This window comes from Betta splendens, chromosome 13 (genome assembly GCF_900634795.4).
Source record: "Betta splendens chromosome 13, fBetSpl5.4, whole genome shotgun sequence".
Classification (NCBI taxonomy): domain Eukaryota; kingdom Metazoa; phylum Chordata; class Actinopteri; order Anabantiformes; family Osphronemidae; genus Betta; species Betta splendens.
The window spans coordinates 13,667,105-13,683,639 of record NC_040893.2 but is presented as its reverse complement, the minus strand read 5'-3'; the positions used below and the strand labels follow the sequence as shown (position 1 = coordinate 13,683,639).

The following is a 16,535-nucleotide window of genomic DNA, read 5'->3' as shown; positions in this document are numbered from 1 at the left end:
TTTGCCCAAACTAAAAACTTTCCACCCCTTAGAGGACCCTGTGTTGGTGAAGTAGCTGCACGAAGACACATTTACCGCATGTGGAAAAACACTACACACACCTGCTGCCCACACAGGAAAGAGCTGTGGCTGAAAACGTGACAATTAGCGTGCCCTGGTACTGTTTTCTGTTTGGTGTGTGTCTCTACATGGCAGCTGCAGAAGGGCACGACTGTTAATAGTTAGTGTATTTTATGCCTAGTGTTAGTTTGAATTGTCTACTCCTTGTTTTGCAGATTCAGTCGGGGAGGAAACATTTACCAAGTTTAAATACTGGTACAATTATTAAAAGTGCAACTAAAGTTATTGGAAGTGGGGAGGGGGGGTGGAAATGAGTAAACAATGTAGACACCACCGGAACAATCTGTGCAGTGATTTAATGTAATAGTAGTTTTACTTTTTGTTTCTTTTAACTGTAACTGTCTGAATCAGTTGTTCTGCTTTCTTTCACAGTCATCCTGGGTCCAAACCTCTAGTTGTAGCCACAAGCTGTGACATGTGAACACTTTAAAATCAGTGTCACCAGCTTCATCAGTAAAACTCTGCTTGTTCATATACATTATATTAACAAGTATCAAAAAGTCTCAATTGAACACAGAAGTTATTTTACTGCTGGGTGTGTGTGCAACCGTTCCCTGATGAAAACGAAACACAGACTCCACCAATGGTGGGCTTGTTGTGCTTTAGCTGCTGCAGGGACGGTGGTCCATCCACTGGATTAGTGCAGGGATTTCACTGCCGTATTAATCTGAGAAGACAGCAGGAGATCCGACACTCAGCTGTTGTGTCTGTCGGTGTCCATTACTCAGCGCGCTGCTTCACCGTCATCCGACAGGAGACCTCTCTGACACCATGAACCTTTTCTGCTTCTCACTGGTAAGAAACTCATTCTCTTTTGCTCGTTCGATCTGCTGACAGGCCGCGTTTAAAGTAGCCGAGGGAGATGGTATCACAACGAAAGCTCGTCCATCACATGCTGTGAGCCAGTCATACATATGGTTCCTGAATGAACTTGCTGATCATTAGAAAACACTTCCTCAGACATCGACTTACTGCTTCTCTAATGTGAAGATGTGAAGAAAGGTTGTGCTTCTTTAAAGCTCTTATCATTATACAAAGAAAATGTGCACATTAACGACTTGAGTGTCGTTAATGTGCACAGGCCAATACTGATAAAAATAAAGACAGCAAAGAATGGCGACGCCAACGCTCAGTCAGTCAGTCAGACGCTGCAGCAGCTGTCACAGCACGTGGAAACAAGGACGGGGGAGCGGGAACGTGCCTTTGGACAGATGTGGCTGCGAACTGATACCAGAACAGTTCAGGGTCTTCGCCTGTTATTCTCCACCACGTGTACACGGACACACACAAGCTCACGCATGATGTGCTACCGGAGTTTGTCATGTGTCGCTCTGATTACACATAAATATGACAACATCACGCAGATGAGGAAGGTCAGGATGAACAACAAACAACAATATACTGCGCTCAATCATAAAAAAGGGACTCGTAGTGAAGGAAGGTTGTGCATTTGACAAAATAGTTATCACAATTACTTCCCATACTTTAATCTTATACAGGAGAGTTCAAGTCTGAACAAAAGCTGATTGCATCAACAGATTATTGTGAATGAAAACTCTTAGTCTTATTGCCACAAATATCCATCTGTCCAGTACAGACAAGTGTGCAGACAGGAGAAGGATGAGTGGTGGTGGGTCACGTGTTCCTAGAAGGAGCCCAGCTCAGCCGAGCAAATTTTAATCCGCGCTGAGGAATTTCTGCTCTGCGTCCACAGCGGACGAGCAAATATGAATGGGCTTTGGTGCAGCATCAGCAGCGCGCGGCATCAGTGATAATAATGTGTGTGTGTGTGTGTGTGTGTGTGTGTGTGTGTGTGTGTGTGTGTGTGTGTGTGTGTGTGTGTGTGTGTGTGTGTGTGTGTGCGGCGTCAGGAGGGCTCGATGGACAGCCTGTACGAGGCCGTGCAGAGCTCCAGCAACGCTCCCCCACTGCCCGTGCCCAGCCGCTCCTCCAGTCGATCGTGCAGCCGCTCGTGCAGCCCGGCCGCCCTGCTGGATGACAACGCGAGGTGGCGAGGCTCTGGGAGATCCATATCCATGGTGCGTGTGCGTTGTTCACAAACCCAGCGCACGCGCATGTTGTGCAAACGGGGGTGCGCCCGTGAAATAAAGCTGATTATGAAATGATAAACAAAGCCAGTTGACAGCTGCTGCTGAATGCAGGCAAATCCCAGATTTTAATTCAAGCTCGTTATGTAAATTAAATTTCATAACCCTGCTTACAGCCGAGTCTTGAATAATTCTGCCAGAAGTCAAACGCGGTCGTCTGACTGTGAATGCTGTGTGTCCTTCAGGAGATGCCTCACGTGCAGGGAAGCAACTCCAACAAAAAGAAAAGGTGAGCTCTTTGACGCTCGGTCCTGACAGGGGAAGTGGTTGTGCGACCACTTTGCAACCTGCTTTTTCTTTCAGTTATGAGACGCCTGCTGGAAACAGAACAAAAAGCAGTACTGCAAGTGAAAGGCTTCTCCCTCAGACTAACAGCACGGCTTGAAAGGCTCCCGGTTTATTTTCGCTGAGGGTTAATTCTGTAAATCCTGCAGCAGAGCTGTGCTGCCCTCATCATCTTTAGCTCATCTTGGAGGTTGAAAACAATGCTTTTAGGCAGAGACACGGATCGCCCATCAGCCATTCAAAGCTTTATGTGTGTTGTGTAGTTCAGTTGGTAGTGAATATGTTGCAGAAAACAGGCCTTTGGCTGCTCGGGCCAACAGAAGGCAGATTAGAGTTCAGGGCTAGTTGCACTAAGCCGATTCAAGGCCTACCTAGTTAGAGTTCCCTCTACACCTTTGCCCCTGATTTTCTTAGTTTAAATGAAACCGTTTGGCCTCAGTGTGGTGGAAACGTGACCATGATTATTAGGATGTGAGGTCATATTTTACCTGAATGGTAATTGTCATATTTGTTGCATTCACTGACTGTTAGTATTTTTAATTTCAGGGCACACATATACAAATCTGCATCGGATAATGAAGCACTGGGTGAGTACAGTCGCCTTGTTATGGAACCTGTAACACTATGAGATAAGGCCTAAAAGACTGTGACTAAGAAGCTCTTCATTGAGCCTCATGCATGTCTTGCCTCTACCCCAGTATATTTTAATTTGTCTCCATTACAGATAACCCCAGCCGTAATGCTGTACTTTGGCAGCCGGCCAGAAGCCGAGAAGATTTGGTCCACATCACCAGCAATCACAATGAAGGTAAATAGGAAATAAATAGGTTAAGCCCATCTACAGTATGTGCCCACACTCATCAGGACTCAGCATGATGTCTGAAGACGGGCAGGGGGGACTCGAGCTCAAACCAGCCCACAACTCTGTGACACAGATGGCAAATCACACGACTCACAAAGAGGCACTGCTCAGTTGGAAATAAATCAGCTTCCTGAACAGACTCTTTCTGGGGATTTCATTCCCCTTTGCTGGTTTTCCCGTGTTTCACAAACCTGGTGAGACTTACTGCATACTGTAATATCTTGTCTCCATGCAGAGACGAGGAAGGCGAAGCACAGAAGTGAAACCAAAGCAGGGAAGGGAGCTCATCATTGTGGCACAAAGAAAAAGGAGAAACCGCCTTCAGGCCAGGTCGGAAATGAAACGCTAGACTAAAAATAGCGAATAGTGAAGGTGATTCTGCTTGAACTCATGTGACACCTCTGCCTTTGCACTAAAGACTCTTGAGCATCCTCGCAGGCACGCTCGCTCTGCGTTAACGCAGGCTGCCGCCACAGCCCGGCAACCAAAGAGCCGCTCGTGTCCTAAATGGCACAATCGTTTAACGCAAGCGCTGATTGGGCTTTAATACAGCGCAGATGGTCCGAGCAGCGCTTCTCTGGGTGTAATCTCTGGGCCACATGGCAGAGGCGTGCGCCTGTGTTCAGGCCTCGTGCCAGGTCATCCAGTGCCCGTTCTGACTAACGCCAGCAGCAAACAGTGGTGGAAATCAGCAGTAAACAAGACGGGATTTGGTGGAAGATGCTGCGAAGAAAACATTTTTACAGAGTAAATGCTGAGGTCGTTTATTTAAGATGCTAATTAAAACTAAACACCAAACTGGGGCTGAAGCAATTAAATGAGTCTGGCAATGTTTTGACCACAAACTAAGTTTGAGCTGGTGATTCATCCAGCTTTGAGTGGAATTCATCAGTAAGCTAAGCTAAGCTAAGCTAAGCTAAGCTAAGCTAACCGTGTGTATGTTGTGCCTCAGCAGAGCAGCCACGCTAATGCGCCACTGGAGCCTAAACCGGCCATGAAAAGAAGTCAGAAACCTGGAAGGAAAGCAGGTGGAAGGAGCAGGAAAGAGGGCTCCAAGAAAAATCTCAGCTCCGCAGGTAAAAAAACTACAAAAAAAAAAGGTTCCAATATGTCCTTGACTATTGCCCTTTTTGACCTTTCCAGTGTGACTGGCCTGTGACTCACCAACACAGCTTGCGGTTACAGTAGATCATGCTCACTGTGTTTCTCAAAATGTAGCAACTACAGTTTGTGACTTTCTGCTGTGATAAAAGAATTTGACTTCTGCTTCAAGTGTTGCGACAGCTCCAGCGTAGGTGTTTGTGGTCGTAGGTGCAAAGATATCGGCTTCAAAAGACAAACACGGGAAAAAACAAAAACAGGAATGAACATTTGACTGTGCTCCCAACTCTCCCAGTGCACCCACCATCCAGTGCTCTGAGCCCACCGACGGGACCCCACCGTCTGGACGTGTCATACAGACAGAAGACCAAAGACAAGAGGCCCTACCTGGGCAAAGCCTCCACGCTCCCCCCTCAGGACAGCGCGGCTCCGGGCCGCTGCTCGGGTGGAGTCGACCTACCCGGCGGGGCGACGCCCACCCATGCCCACCAGCAGCGCTGGAGCAACCCCGGCGACCGCAGCCCGGCCTGGGGGGCCATCCAGCACACCTGCTGCAGGCCGCTCACGGAGTACCGCGCCTACGCCCGTGACTTCCCCACGTCTAACAATCAGGAGTGGGAGGGCAGACGGCAGCAGGACGGGGGCTCGGGACAGGACTGTGGACTTCAAATCTCCTCAAAGGTGCCGCGATCGATCACAGACGTGGATCTGTTGGAGTCAAACGTGAGTTTGTCTTTATAGTTATGACTTTTTCATTAACCATTAAGTCCACGAAAATGGAAAGGACACTATTACAGCTTCATAGATCTCTGTACAGTCTGTACAGTATACTGTAGTGTTACAGGACGTCTCTCAGTAAAAGCATAAAACAAACATGTCCTATGTTGTAAAGCACAGATGAAGTGAGCGTTCAAATGATGGACCTTTGAATTGGGATCCTTCATATGAACCACTGCCTCTCCAGGGAGTCAGGAGCATCCAAAGTAATGGATTCAGAGCCTTAATCTGGATTGAAAGGAGTTTTCATCTGATTGCAAACTGTGGGATTAAGCAGCGGGTTTGTCTGTCAAGTTCGCTCTTCTATCACTAACTGATTGAACGCCCTCCGCATCGTAAACACAGCAGAAAATCCCCAAAAGCGCCTCTCACTGCTTTATTTTGCCAGACGACAGGTGGTTATTTATCGATTTTCAACTCTACAGTGTGAAGTATTTAAAAAAAACAGAAAAAAACAAAATGAAAAATCATCAGTTTCAAGAGCAGAGAAGAAGAGGAAATCATTACAACACAGCAAAGTTGCCACTTTAAGCTGTTCCTCTGTCATAAATGAGCACTTCCTCAAACACACTAACCCCACATGAAGAAATGAAGGCATAAAACTATTGTCTGGCATCATTTACCATAAGCCACTTCCCTTTTGCTGTTAAGGGGAAATTTGGAGAGATGAGTGGCACGCTGATTTAAACCAAATATTTATTTGAGTTTTTCTAGACACAGCCCTGTTTTGTATTATATTATTATTACTCAGTCTAGTGGGTGTTTGATTGACCTGTGGTGACACTAGTGCACAACTCTGAGCTCAGCAGTCAACCTAATGTAACCCAGGTGCAGATATGACATAAACCCATTGCTCTCTATCTCATAAACATTCACCACAATTATAAAATTAAGCCTTTCCTGGAAATGGCGCTTGTTTTTTTTGTTGAGGAGACCACAAAATGCAAACTTAAGCATTTTCCCTTTCGCAGCGATACTGCGACAAGACACTCGATAGCTATTGCCTCACATCCTGTCACATCCTGTGTTGTAAGGAAGCGGGCCAGCCAGCCATCAGACAGGCCATTCTGTGTGCTAGTTAACACTTGAGTGTCACGACAGAGGGTTCAGACGTAGAGAGGGGCAGACTGAGATCTGAGATTCACATCCAAACTGCACGAAATGTTACAGAGAACAGCATCCAACGTGTCAGACAAAGCAAAGAGCAACAAGCCAAAGGTAGGTGTGACTAGACAGCTACAAAGAAATGTTTAATTAGAATAAGTTACGTAAACTGCATTAAAACAAGAAACGCTACAACAGCACAAGTGCTAAACGATTCTGTGAATAACACACAGCGGCGAAAAGCCTCCAGTTGTGCTGCTCTGTCAAATGTGGGTCTGTCAGTCAGAGCAGCCGATGCTGCATTATCTCAATCCGCAGATGGCTGTCTAGGAGTATTCGGCTCATATTTAACCAGGATTTCCAGGGATTATTCATTTATATAATTATTTTTGAGTTGCGCTCAGGAGATGGTGGAGGTTTTGAGAGATTATAATGACTTTTAGTTTTATGAAAAGGAGGAATTAAAATTGAACCAGAGTGAAGCAACTATGAGTTCACATCAACAGGATTAAAAGGATGCAGAAGTTTTATTTATGAAATAGTTTATTATACATATTAAAATCATGCCAAGTTTAGCCATAGACATAAAAAAAGTTATAAAATGTAATTATTGAAGTTTTATTTGAAAGAGACCAAATATTTTTAGGTCCACATGAACAAATATCAAATCTTTGAGAAAATAATTTGGCTTTCTAACATACTATATATAAAATACACGTATGTATCCAGAGAAAAGAGGAAATTGATCTGAGTCATTAAGGGAACATGCAGCAGATTTTAGATGATCTTGAGTCAGCTGTGTGACACAATGACTGAATCTTAGGAAATTCTGCAGCGCCTTGCATCATAACCCTTGTACTCACAACATCCTTTGTCTTAACTGTTCACACAGCGCTCAACAAGCTTTGGCAGGTTTGAGGGTCTGCGTCATCACTCCCCACAAGCTAAAACAGAAGAAAATGGGTCAAATATGGTTTGTATTTTTTTAAATTAATTATAACAGTATATTTATGACGTAGTTGTCAATATAACAAGTATAAAATCACTGTGCAGAAACATTTATGTTGAGGATGAGCCTGCGGAGAGCTGAATAAACAAAAATTTTATCAATAACAGAAGGACATTTTCTGCATTTTCTGCACAGGGCCTGATTCATGTTACTTTACGTCCTAATGCAACATTTTTTGTACACAGCTCACAGAAGAATGTGAGAGTCCAGACTCAAACAAATCAGTTGGACTGGGGAAGAAGATGAAGGCCATTTCGCTGACCATGCGCAGAAAAATGGGCAAAAAACACGCAAAGTCATTATCTGAGGAAACAGTGAGTCACTGCAACACAAACGCACACACGTCAGGATCATGCGTACAATAAACAAGTTGAAGATGTGCTTACACAGAAGCTCAAAACCCCCTGGTTTCCTCCAGCGCTCGGTAAAAGTCTGAACTCGGCTAAACCCGTACTTCTCAAGAATCGTATCGTGTTAATCGCACACAAACCCACATCCTGAAACACAGGCAATGTTCAGATGACACGCTTCGTTCTGATTTACATAAAACTTGCAACTTTTTTTCCCACTGTTAAACTGATAGAGATAAAAACACTAAACTTTGACATCCTGCACCTTCACCTAAAGCTTTCTCTGTCTTTTACTTTCACAAGGACTTTACAACTTGATTTACCTTTTGTCCAATAGTTGCTGCTGATGAGGTTTGTTTACTTTGTATTTCCTGGTTGTTAGTTAATACTTATGTCCTATTTGCTCTCAGGCTGATGACACAGACAAGGACCCAGAGGTGGAGACAGATGGCAGCCCTGCAGCCGAGAAAACCTCTGCAAAGACATGCAACTCCCTAGAGAGTCTTTACAGCGGCCAGAGCTCCTCCAGTACGTGCTACCAGAGCCCGGCGCGTGTTAATCAGTACCATGTGGTTGTATTGGACCACCTAAACAGAGTCATCAGACTGAATTGTGTTCTGTGGTGGGTTCAGGTGGTGTGACCAGTGAATCCAATGGCTCTGGTCAGAGGGACAGTCTGAGGCTGGAGGAGGATGGTTCCTACCAGGGGCAGTTCTGTGGCAGAGCTCGTGTCCACACAGACTTTGTTCCCAGCCCGTACGACACAGATTCCCTCAAACTAAAGGTAAAAGATGGTAATAGAACCGTTATGGTCCATTAAAAAAATAAATAAATGAAGACAAATAATAAAGAAATACTTAATGAAATGATTATGTTTGGTGTAGGTGGGCGACATCATCAACATCATCAGTAAGCCTCCGATGGGCATCTGGACAGGCATGCTAAACAATAAAGTGGGCAACTTCAAGTTCATCTATGTGGACATTTTGGTGGAGAAGGAGGAGGAAGAAGCTCCCAAGATCCGACAACAGAAGCTCTGCAAAAGGCCGCGGCCCAAAACCTTGCTGGAGTTACTCGAGCGGCTCAATCTCAAGGTAAAGAGGCGAGCCATTCGATCATGATAAGTAGGTTCTGAAAGTGTGAAATGGGTCACATGCATCAGTGAGAAAAGCATGTGGTTAGAATACTGCCACAAATGTGAAATTAGGCTGTGGTGCAAAATTCACAGAAACACCTTTGACTTCTTACGAGTGCATCACTAAAACGTTGCTGCGCACTTTCATCAGATTAAAGCTCATACACCTATAACTGTGGTCACCAGCTTAAAGCCTGCGTGACGCCAATGTAAACACTATCACACGCGATGAGAAACTTCAAGTGTAGCAATGAAGAAAGACGTCAGTTTACGTGTACGTATCACTGGGCATGCGAGTTTTGCCTTTGTACCATGTTGCATGAACACGGAGCTGTCGTCGTTGCAGGAGTACGCCTCGGCCCTGCTGCTCAACGGCTACGAGACGGTGGAGGACCTGATGCACCTGCAGGAGAAACACCTGATAGAGCTGAACGTCAAAGACCCCGAGCACAGACAAAGGCTTCTCGCTGCTGCTGAATGCCACTACACGGAAGGTCAGCAACAAACCCAGCTAGCTTTAGGACGTGTACAGGAATGTTGCTGCTTTACGTTGGGTGATGCGAGATTCATAAGAAGTATGAAAAGTAATATCACTAGAATACGATAAAGAAACACAAACAAAAGTCTTTCAACTTCAAAGGGTTTTCCTTCTTTGAAGTAATTTAATGATGGGAAAACCTCAGTTTAACACCAATTGGCTAAGTGTTTTTGTTTCTGCTAATGCCTCTGGGAGCAGCTAGCTCTAATTAGCGTGAGGGTGATTATTTGTGACACACCTGTGTGACCCAGCCCATTATGTGATCATCAGCCAATCAGAAATGAGCACTCCTCAAAGCTCTTTAACTGCTGAACCACTTAAACGTAGCAGCAACTGGCGCTGCATTCTACAAGGAACAGAGAGTAAATCCCTCAACTCAACAAACATAATAAAAAGAGAATGACACATAAAAAAAATCATTTTTCACAAGTATTTTAATAAATGAAGGCTGAGACGTTTGAAGCGCACTGAGGAGAAATGCGTCCTGTGTTCTTTGAGAGGCTTATCAGTTATATCCTGTTACTCAGACTGAAAGCGCTTGAGACGACAAGGGGTTCCCGTAATCTGACATCTTGAAAGCTTCACAAAGCCGCGCACAAATGAAAACAAAAAGAAGTAACGGCCTTCACTGGTTAGCTTCATGTGGTGCTCAGGTTGGATATGACCTAAACACAATCACTCAGGGAAACTCAGCGCTCACTGTAACGCTCCTGCTTGGGCTGGTGACTGAACAGATGGCAGTGAGTCTCCTTGACTCACGTGCGATCTGATTTAATCAAGCTGAACTCTGTTATCTTAGTGGTTCAGTAACCTGGTCACAGGGATTAAACGCTTCCTTCATTTAGGAGAAATATTAAGGACTGCTGGCTTTAAATGGTGACACTGTAAGAGGGCAGCATGAATAATAGGACGGTGGCTTTTTGCTGAGTCACACCTGCAGATGTATTTCCTAGAATGTGGGTCATTTTTTTATATTACTTTAGTTTTAACTATGAGAAGCTTCGTTATCAATAGTCAAATGAAATGATATGAAAATTATAAGAGTATAAGGATTTTGCGTCTAAATGTGGGTTAATTTCCTTTGACCTGGCAAAGATTGTAAATATTCTAATATGAATGGAAATAGGAAATCATATCACGATGACATTTGAATGAGTTCCATTTGGTTTGTGACCACAGGTAATGATGTCAAGGATGAGGAGGAGCGTAATTCCTCCCACAGTCCACAGGAGGAAGACAGTGACTGTCCCAGAGACTCAGGCTGCTTCATCCCATCTGAATGTTCAGACGTCAAAGAAGAAGCGGATCAACTCACAGACACTGTTGATTCTTAATGTGCTCAGTTTGACAGATGGATATTATTATTATAAGTTTTGGGGGTAACATAGAGGATACATTGTGATACAATGATTTCTATTCACGTCATCTGATCCATTTGTCACTTATAAAGATAATACGAAGATTTTTTTTTTATTTTACATGTACGTTATTCAAATAATGACATTGATTAAAGATCACATATTTATTGCATTTAAAATCATTCTGTGTCTCCACATATAAAGCCTTTATTTATCTCAACTACGTTTTTACCTTTTTCATGACATCTGTTTTTTAAACTTTTTTTGTTGCTGTTGTTTTCTTTGGTTAAATAATGTATATTCAGATATTGGCCTATAATGTAAACTGTACATAATTTTTTTTCTTGTGTTTGTGAATGTCAGTCAGAAAGTCAGAAATGTCAGGGTTTGATCTGTTTGCACGTTTTGTATATAAAAGTAATAATAATAATAATAATAATAATTTAAAAGTGTTTGAATTATTTACTATTATTATTTACTTCAACCACCAGTTTATTGTCATATAAACACATTTCACACACACACACACACACACACACACACACACACACACACACACACACACACACGCACACGCGCGCACACACACACACACACACACACACACACACACACACACACACACACACACACACACACACACACACACACACACGCTGGGCTGGATCAATCTGGTTGGCTAAGACCTCTGCCACGTCAGGAAACGTTTTTAACGTTGCAGGCCGCTAGTGCTCATGGGAGCTGTAGTAATGAGATAGCGTACACCTGCGCGTCGTGGCATCTCTCATGTCAGTCGCAAACTACATTACCCAGCCGCATCAATAATATACGCAACGCTGACGTGTATTTGTCGGTACTCTCTGGATTTTCCCATTTCGCATTTTCCAGTTGTCTAAGCCGAAATCGTTTAACCCCAGTTTTGGCAATTCAGCAAAATTTGTTGAGCCATAGGCGGAGGGTGACGCTGAAGGAACGTGACAATGTCTGGCGAAATCTCTATGATCGGTGAGTTTAATGACAAGTATTTTTTTTCGGTATTCAACCGGTGATTTGATGCTAACGTGTGAGCTAGCTAACTGTCTCGTTCCAGCTGTTAGCATAACGCGTATGTTACATTCGCATAGGTTCTGTTATCCTGGCCCTGTTCCTGGCTGGTTATCTGGGTCAGCAGTACCTACCTCCCCCCAAACCCAAAGTGATCGGCCTGGACCTGGGCACTACCTTCTGCTCCGTGGGCGTCTTTCACCCCGGCAGCGGAGAGGTGGAGGTGTTGGCAGATAAAATGGGGAGGAAGAGCATCCCCAGCGCCGTCTCCTTCACCACCACGGCGGTTCTGGCTGGACATGAAGCCGTGGACTTAGCCGACAGCAACCCACAAAATACTGTCTATGATGCCAAGAGATTCATCGGGAAGATATTTGAGTCGGGGGACTTGGAGCAGGAGAGTGCCCGTTACCCCTTTAAGGTGGCTAAGTGAACTCCACTAATGGTCCAATTGTATTTTAAATGACGTACGTTATTTACCATTTACTCTTATTCACTTTTTTCTAGGTGATCAACAACAATGGAAGTGCAGAGTTTCAAATCTCCACCAACCATACGTTCACTGTCAGCCCAGAGTTCATTGGGTCCAGACTGCTGTTGAAGATGAGGAAGATGGCGGAGCAGCAGCTCGGTGTGCCCATCCAGAAAGCTGTCATCTCCGTGCCTGCAGAGTTTGATGAGAGGCAGAGGAACTACACGGTCAGGGCTGCCGCTCTTGCCGGTCAGTTTTCAAAAAAAAAAAAAAAAAAAATTAAGATAATGTCAAAGATGCTTGTTGCCACATTGTTAGCATTTGGTTACACTTTGTAATTTGACTTTCATAGTCACATAATATAAAAGCTACATGCACCACATCAGTAATGCATCTAGCATAATGCACAGTGTAGATGAACTCCTATGTTGCCCTTTCGCAGGCTTGGAGATCCTTCGTGTGATTAATGAGCCCACAGCGGCTGCCATGGCTTATGGTCTGCACAAGGTGGACGTCTTTAATGTCCTGGTAGTTGATCTCGGCGGAGGAACCCTGGATGTGTCTCTGCTTAACAAACAAGGAGGCATGTTCCTCACCAGAGCCATGGCAGGTACAGTCCATATTTTTCTGTTTCAGCAAATAAGATAGGAAGTAGTATAAATGCACCGTTGTCTATTAAAGGTGCTTTAACTTCTGTTACATACTTACTTCATTTTTGTTTGGTTCTTAATAAAACAATAATCCTAGTTTGTTGTAATTACTACAGGTTTTGTAAAGTTAAGGTGCATTTGATATGTGAATGGCATTTCTTTACAGGAAATAACAAGTTAGGAGGCCAAGACTTCAGCCAGAGGTTGTTCCAGTATACTTCAGAGCGGATCCGACAAGAATTTGGCATTACACCCACTCTCAAAGAGGACATCCACCATCTTCGGCAGGCTGTGGAAGCTGCCAAGCTCAAACTTACACTCCAAACCAGCGTCGGCATCAAGGTGCCGTTGCACCTTCACACCCACGACAGATCTGATGCACCTGAAAGTGCTGCTCCCGCTCCGGTTCTCTTCCAAGCTGTTGTCACGCGTGAGCAGTTTGAGGAGCTCAACAAGGACCTCTTCCATAAAATTCTGGCTCCTATTGAGACTGTGTTAGCTGAGGGCCACCTGGATAAAGGAGAAGTGGATGAGATCGTTCTGGTGGGAGGGTCCACCAGGATACCGCGGATCAGGAGACTGATCTCTGAGTACTTTGGAAAAGAGCCCAACACATCTGTCGATCCCGACCTGGCTGTGGTTATGGGTGTGGCCATTCAGGCTGGCATCATGGGCGGCTCTTGGCCTTTACAAGTGAGCGCTATAGAAATCCCTAACAGACATTTGCGCAAGACGAACTTCAGCTAATAAGTGAATAATTATTAAGGTTATATTATTGACTGTTTGATTCTTTTTCAGTCTATAGATTTAAGGAAAAAACAAATAGTTGTCGGCTAAATTACATGTTTGATAATAACAAAAAAACTGTTTATCACTCACTAAAACATACCAACATCCAGTTTTACAGTGAACAACTCTTCTCACTGCAGATATTATCAGTCAGTGTCAAAGTGGTGACACCTGCTTTTGTTGTGCAATTTTCAGCAGAAATGCACAGTGAGAAGCTTCTCTGTGTTTCTACTCCTCCCTTCAGTCTTAGGGGAGAGGCTGATGTGGTAGATACTTGAATGGTGTTCAATTCAGGGAACCACCACTCATCTCAAGGTTTTAGAGATAAGGTAGTCCTGTTCAATTATTTATGTATTTATTTATTCCCATTATGTGCGTATGGCTGTGTGTAAATGTGTGTATTTGTTTTGCAGGCCTTTTAATGTTTTTAATTTTTTCCATCAACGATTGACATTTAGTGTGCTTGTGCCTTGTCAGAAAGCTGCTGAATTGTTTGTGAACCTCTACAAGCTAGTAGAGACAGAGGGCTCTGGGTCATGTTGTCCCTAAAGGGAGTGGAGGTAACTGTGACAGAGGTGCCCCTCAGTGTGAAGATGAAGATATGCACAATTAACTAAAAATAAATTCACTGCAATATAGACTAATCACCTCATACACCAGTATCCTGGTGAGAGAGTCCACCGTGAACAGATGGTGTGTGTCAGGAAAAGCCTTAACGTTTACTCAGTACTGTACCACCTTTTGAAAAAGACTAATTATTTGACCCTGAGGGGAATGGGGTCACTCAGCGTGCACTTTAAAGACTTGTCTGCCAATTCTTTGTACAGTAGTGCATTTTTTCTTTGAACGCCAGTAATGTAAGTGCAGATATTGGTGTTGCACATCAAAGTTGGGAGCAACAGCCTGTTTGCTGCTGTATGTATAGAAGATTTTCTGTGAGAGACCAAAGTGTTGCTTACTGTTACCTTGTGAAATGTTCTGTTTTCCAGGCCCAAACAGCGGTTTCACCTTCTGGTGGATCATGGACTGATTGTTGGAAGCTGATTTCAGTGAAACTCTCAGACCTCTGTATTAACAGTTTGGTGTCACCATGTTTTTTTTAACAAGCAGTGAAGGTAATAACGCCCCAAAACAAAAATTCATAACTTATTTTTGCCAAATGTGTTTTATGAATGTTTTATTTTCAAATATTGTTATGGTCTTGGAACCAAGCGCTTCATGTAACAAATCCTATGATGTAAATGGTACGCTCATTGCCTTTGATACTGTAATAATTAATTTTTAAGCACATTGAAGTAAGCAGATGAAAGAGCTATTTTTGTATGTACAGTTTAACTAAATTGTTATTTAGCCTAAATAATCTGCCCATTTCTTCATTACAGTCTCTTTATTTTATGCTCTGACCTGTGTTCTTTATTCAAGCTTTATAATATACATTTACTATACATACATACAGAATATGTAAAATCTTTCAGCTACATATGTTTCAACAAACAAATGACTACAGCAAACAAGTGTATTAGCAGATTGTAATGTTTATTTCTGAGGCACATTAATACACAAAAACCCCACACACACAAATGGCGACATCCTTCTGAACTTGTGCCACCTGTTGTGACCTGTAGTGTCCCTTCAGTGATTCTGGAGCATTCACATTCAGCGTCCACTTCGTTTACCTTTACAGCCTTTAGTTTTGCACAAGAAACAAACCACAATTTAACACGTCTTGCTTGCTGACACTAAAATAGCAAACTGAAGTCACGTTTAGGAAGTGAATCAACTTCTGTCACAACCAGGTTGCTGCTACTGTGACTATCAAACCTCACATTGTTCTTGTCTTCGTTCACTGGAGCATGATTCACATTGATTCTCCTGTTACGTACAATAATAATCCACAAAGCACTGCACATGGGGTAACGATGCATACCCAGCCAGAATACCCTCAGTACACCATACATTTAAAAAGAAACTATCCAAATGCATTCACATTAAAAAGATCACATTAAAAAATCCGTTTTCACTGGTTCTTGTTACACTGGGAGCACAGCTCACAAGCTACTAGCTCATTGGTCAGAAGTAGAGGGGGAGGGCCTTCAGCGTCCTCAAAGTAGTTATTTACATAGACTATGTGAATTTTTCACCTGGAGGACAAGGCAGGACTTTTGTAAACAGCTTGTGTTTTTTTTCTTTAAAGTATAAATATTATTACTTTTATGAACAGCAGCACAGTAGTGCGCAGACACTGAAGGCAGGAGTGTAACGAGCCATCGACTTTTTGCCTTATACTGCAATAAAGTCTTGTAAAAAAAAAAAAAAAAAAATGCTTCAGCTAAGAATATAAACTTACAGTGTTTAAAATAAACTTAGTGAAATTTGTAAAGGCTCTGGACACTCGAGTTTAAAAAGAAGCAGGTCGGGAACTCGGTGACGCCACTCAGTCACCCACAGTTGTCCATCAACAAAAAGTGCGTGCAGTCCCGTTTCATACACACAACGTCTGACGAGCAAAAACAAAATGTATTTACATGCTATATACAAAGCAACCGGGTGGCTGTTTCTCCATCAGTCTGTTAGTTGTAGCATGACGGCGGAGGGGACTTCGCTCTGAAACAGGGATGGTGGTGTCAGTGTTGCCGTCTCCATCACACTTCAGCAGGTTCACACAGGCCAGGTCACTGGCTGATGGCCTGATTGGTGTAGTAGTCGTAGCCATTGTCCACGTAAAACTCCTCAGCACTGCCCACTCCATTCCTCACCTCTGGGGGGCGCCAAAGGATAAGAGAAAAAATCTTAGTATGCTGTCAAAAACACTTGCTAACCTTAGTTTTGGTTA

At 43.5% G+C, this 16,535-nt stretch overlaps 4 protein-coding genes across 7 annotated transcripts in view; 3 read left to right on the top strand and 1 right to left on the bottom strand.

Annotated features, from left to right (window-relative positions):
• The first annotated feature begins 2,000 nt into the window (after window positions 1–2,000).
• Window positions 2,001–6,136, top strand: LOC114868552 (uncharacterized). Its single transcript, XM_055514149.1, has 7 exons — window positions 2,001–2,159; window positions 2,414–2,457; window positions 3,045–3,100; window positions 3,238–3,321; window positions 3,611–3,705; window positions 4,331–4,451; window positions 4,772–6,136. Exons 1-7 carry the CDS (start codon window positions 2,001–2,003, stop codon window positions 5,215–5,217), a joined length of 1,005 nt encoding a protein of 334 aa, XP_055370124.1. The 3' UTR covers window positions 5,218–6,136.
• A 193-nt stretch (window positions 6,137–6,329) lies between these two features.
• Window positions 6,330–11,201, top strand: samsn1a (SAM domain, SH3 domain and nuclear localisation signals 1a). Its single transcript, XM_029172245.3, has 8 exons — window positions 6,330–6,471; window positions 7,250–7,330; window positions 7,552–7,680; window positions 8,127–8,244; window positions 8,349–8,500; window positions 8,601–8,810; window positions 9,198–9,345; window positions 10,569–11,201. Exons 1-8 carry the CDS (start codon window positions 6,415–6,417, stop codon window positions 10,721–10,723), a joined length of 1,050 nt encoding a protein of 349 aa, XP_029028078.1. The 5' UTR covers window positions 6,330–6,414; the 3' UTR covers window positions 10,724–11,201.
• Window positions 11,202–11,564: 363 nt separating this feature from the next.
• hspa13 (heat shock protein 70 family, member 13) lies at window positions 11,565–16,461 on the top strand. Its single transcript, XM_029170935.3, has 5 exons — window positions 11,565–11,752; window positions 11,872–12,212; window positions 12,299–12,512; window positions 12,706–12,873; window positions 13,080–16,461. The coding sequence occupies exons 1-5, from the start codon at window positions 11,728–11,730 to the stop codon at window positions 13,658–13,660; spliced, it is 1,329 nt and encodes a 442-aa protein (XP_029026768.1). The 5' UTR covers window positions 11,565–11,727; the 3' UTR covers window positions 13,661–16,461.
• gdpd5b (glycerophosphodiester phosphodiesterase domain containing 5b) overlaps window positions 15,227–16,535 on the bottom strand; it is a 25,371-nt gene continuing 24,062 nt past the window's right edge. For all 4 annotated transcript variants that reach the window (XR_003787937.3, XR_003787938.3, XM_029170931.3 and 1 more), the window contains one exon: window positions 15,227–16,460. Coding sequence is in view for 2 of the 4 variants with exons in the window: in XM_029170931.3 (XP_029026764.1) it covers window positions 16,375–16,460 (86 nt within the window). In the remaining 2 variants the exon portion in view is untranslated. The remainder of the gene's footprint in view (window positions 16,461–16,535) is intronic.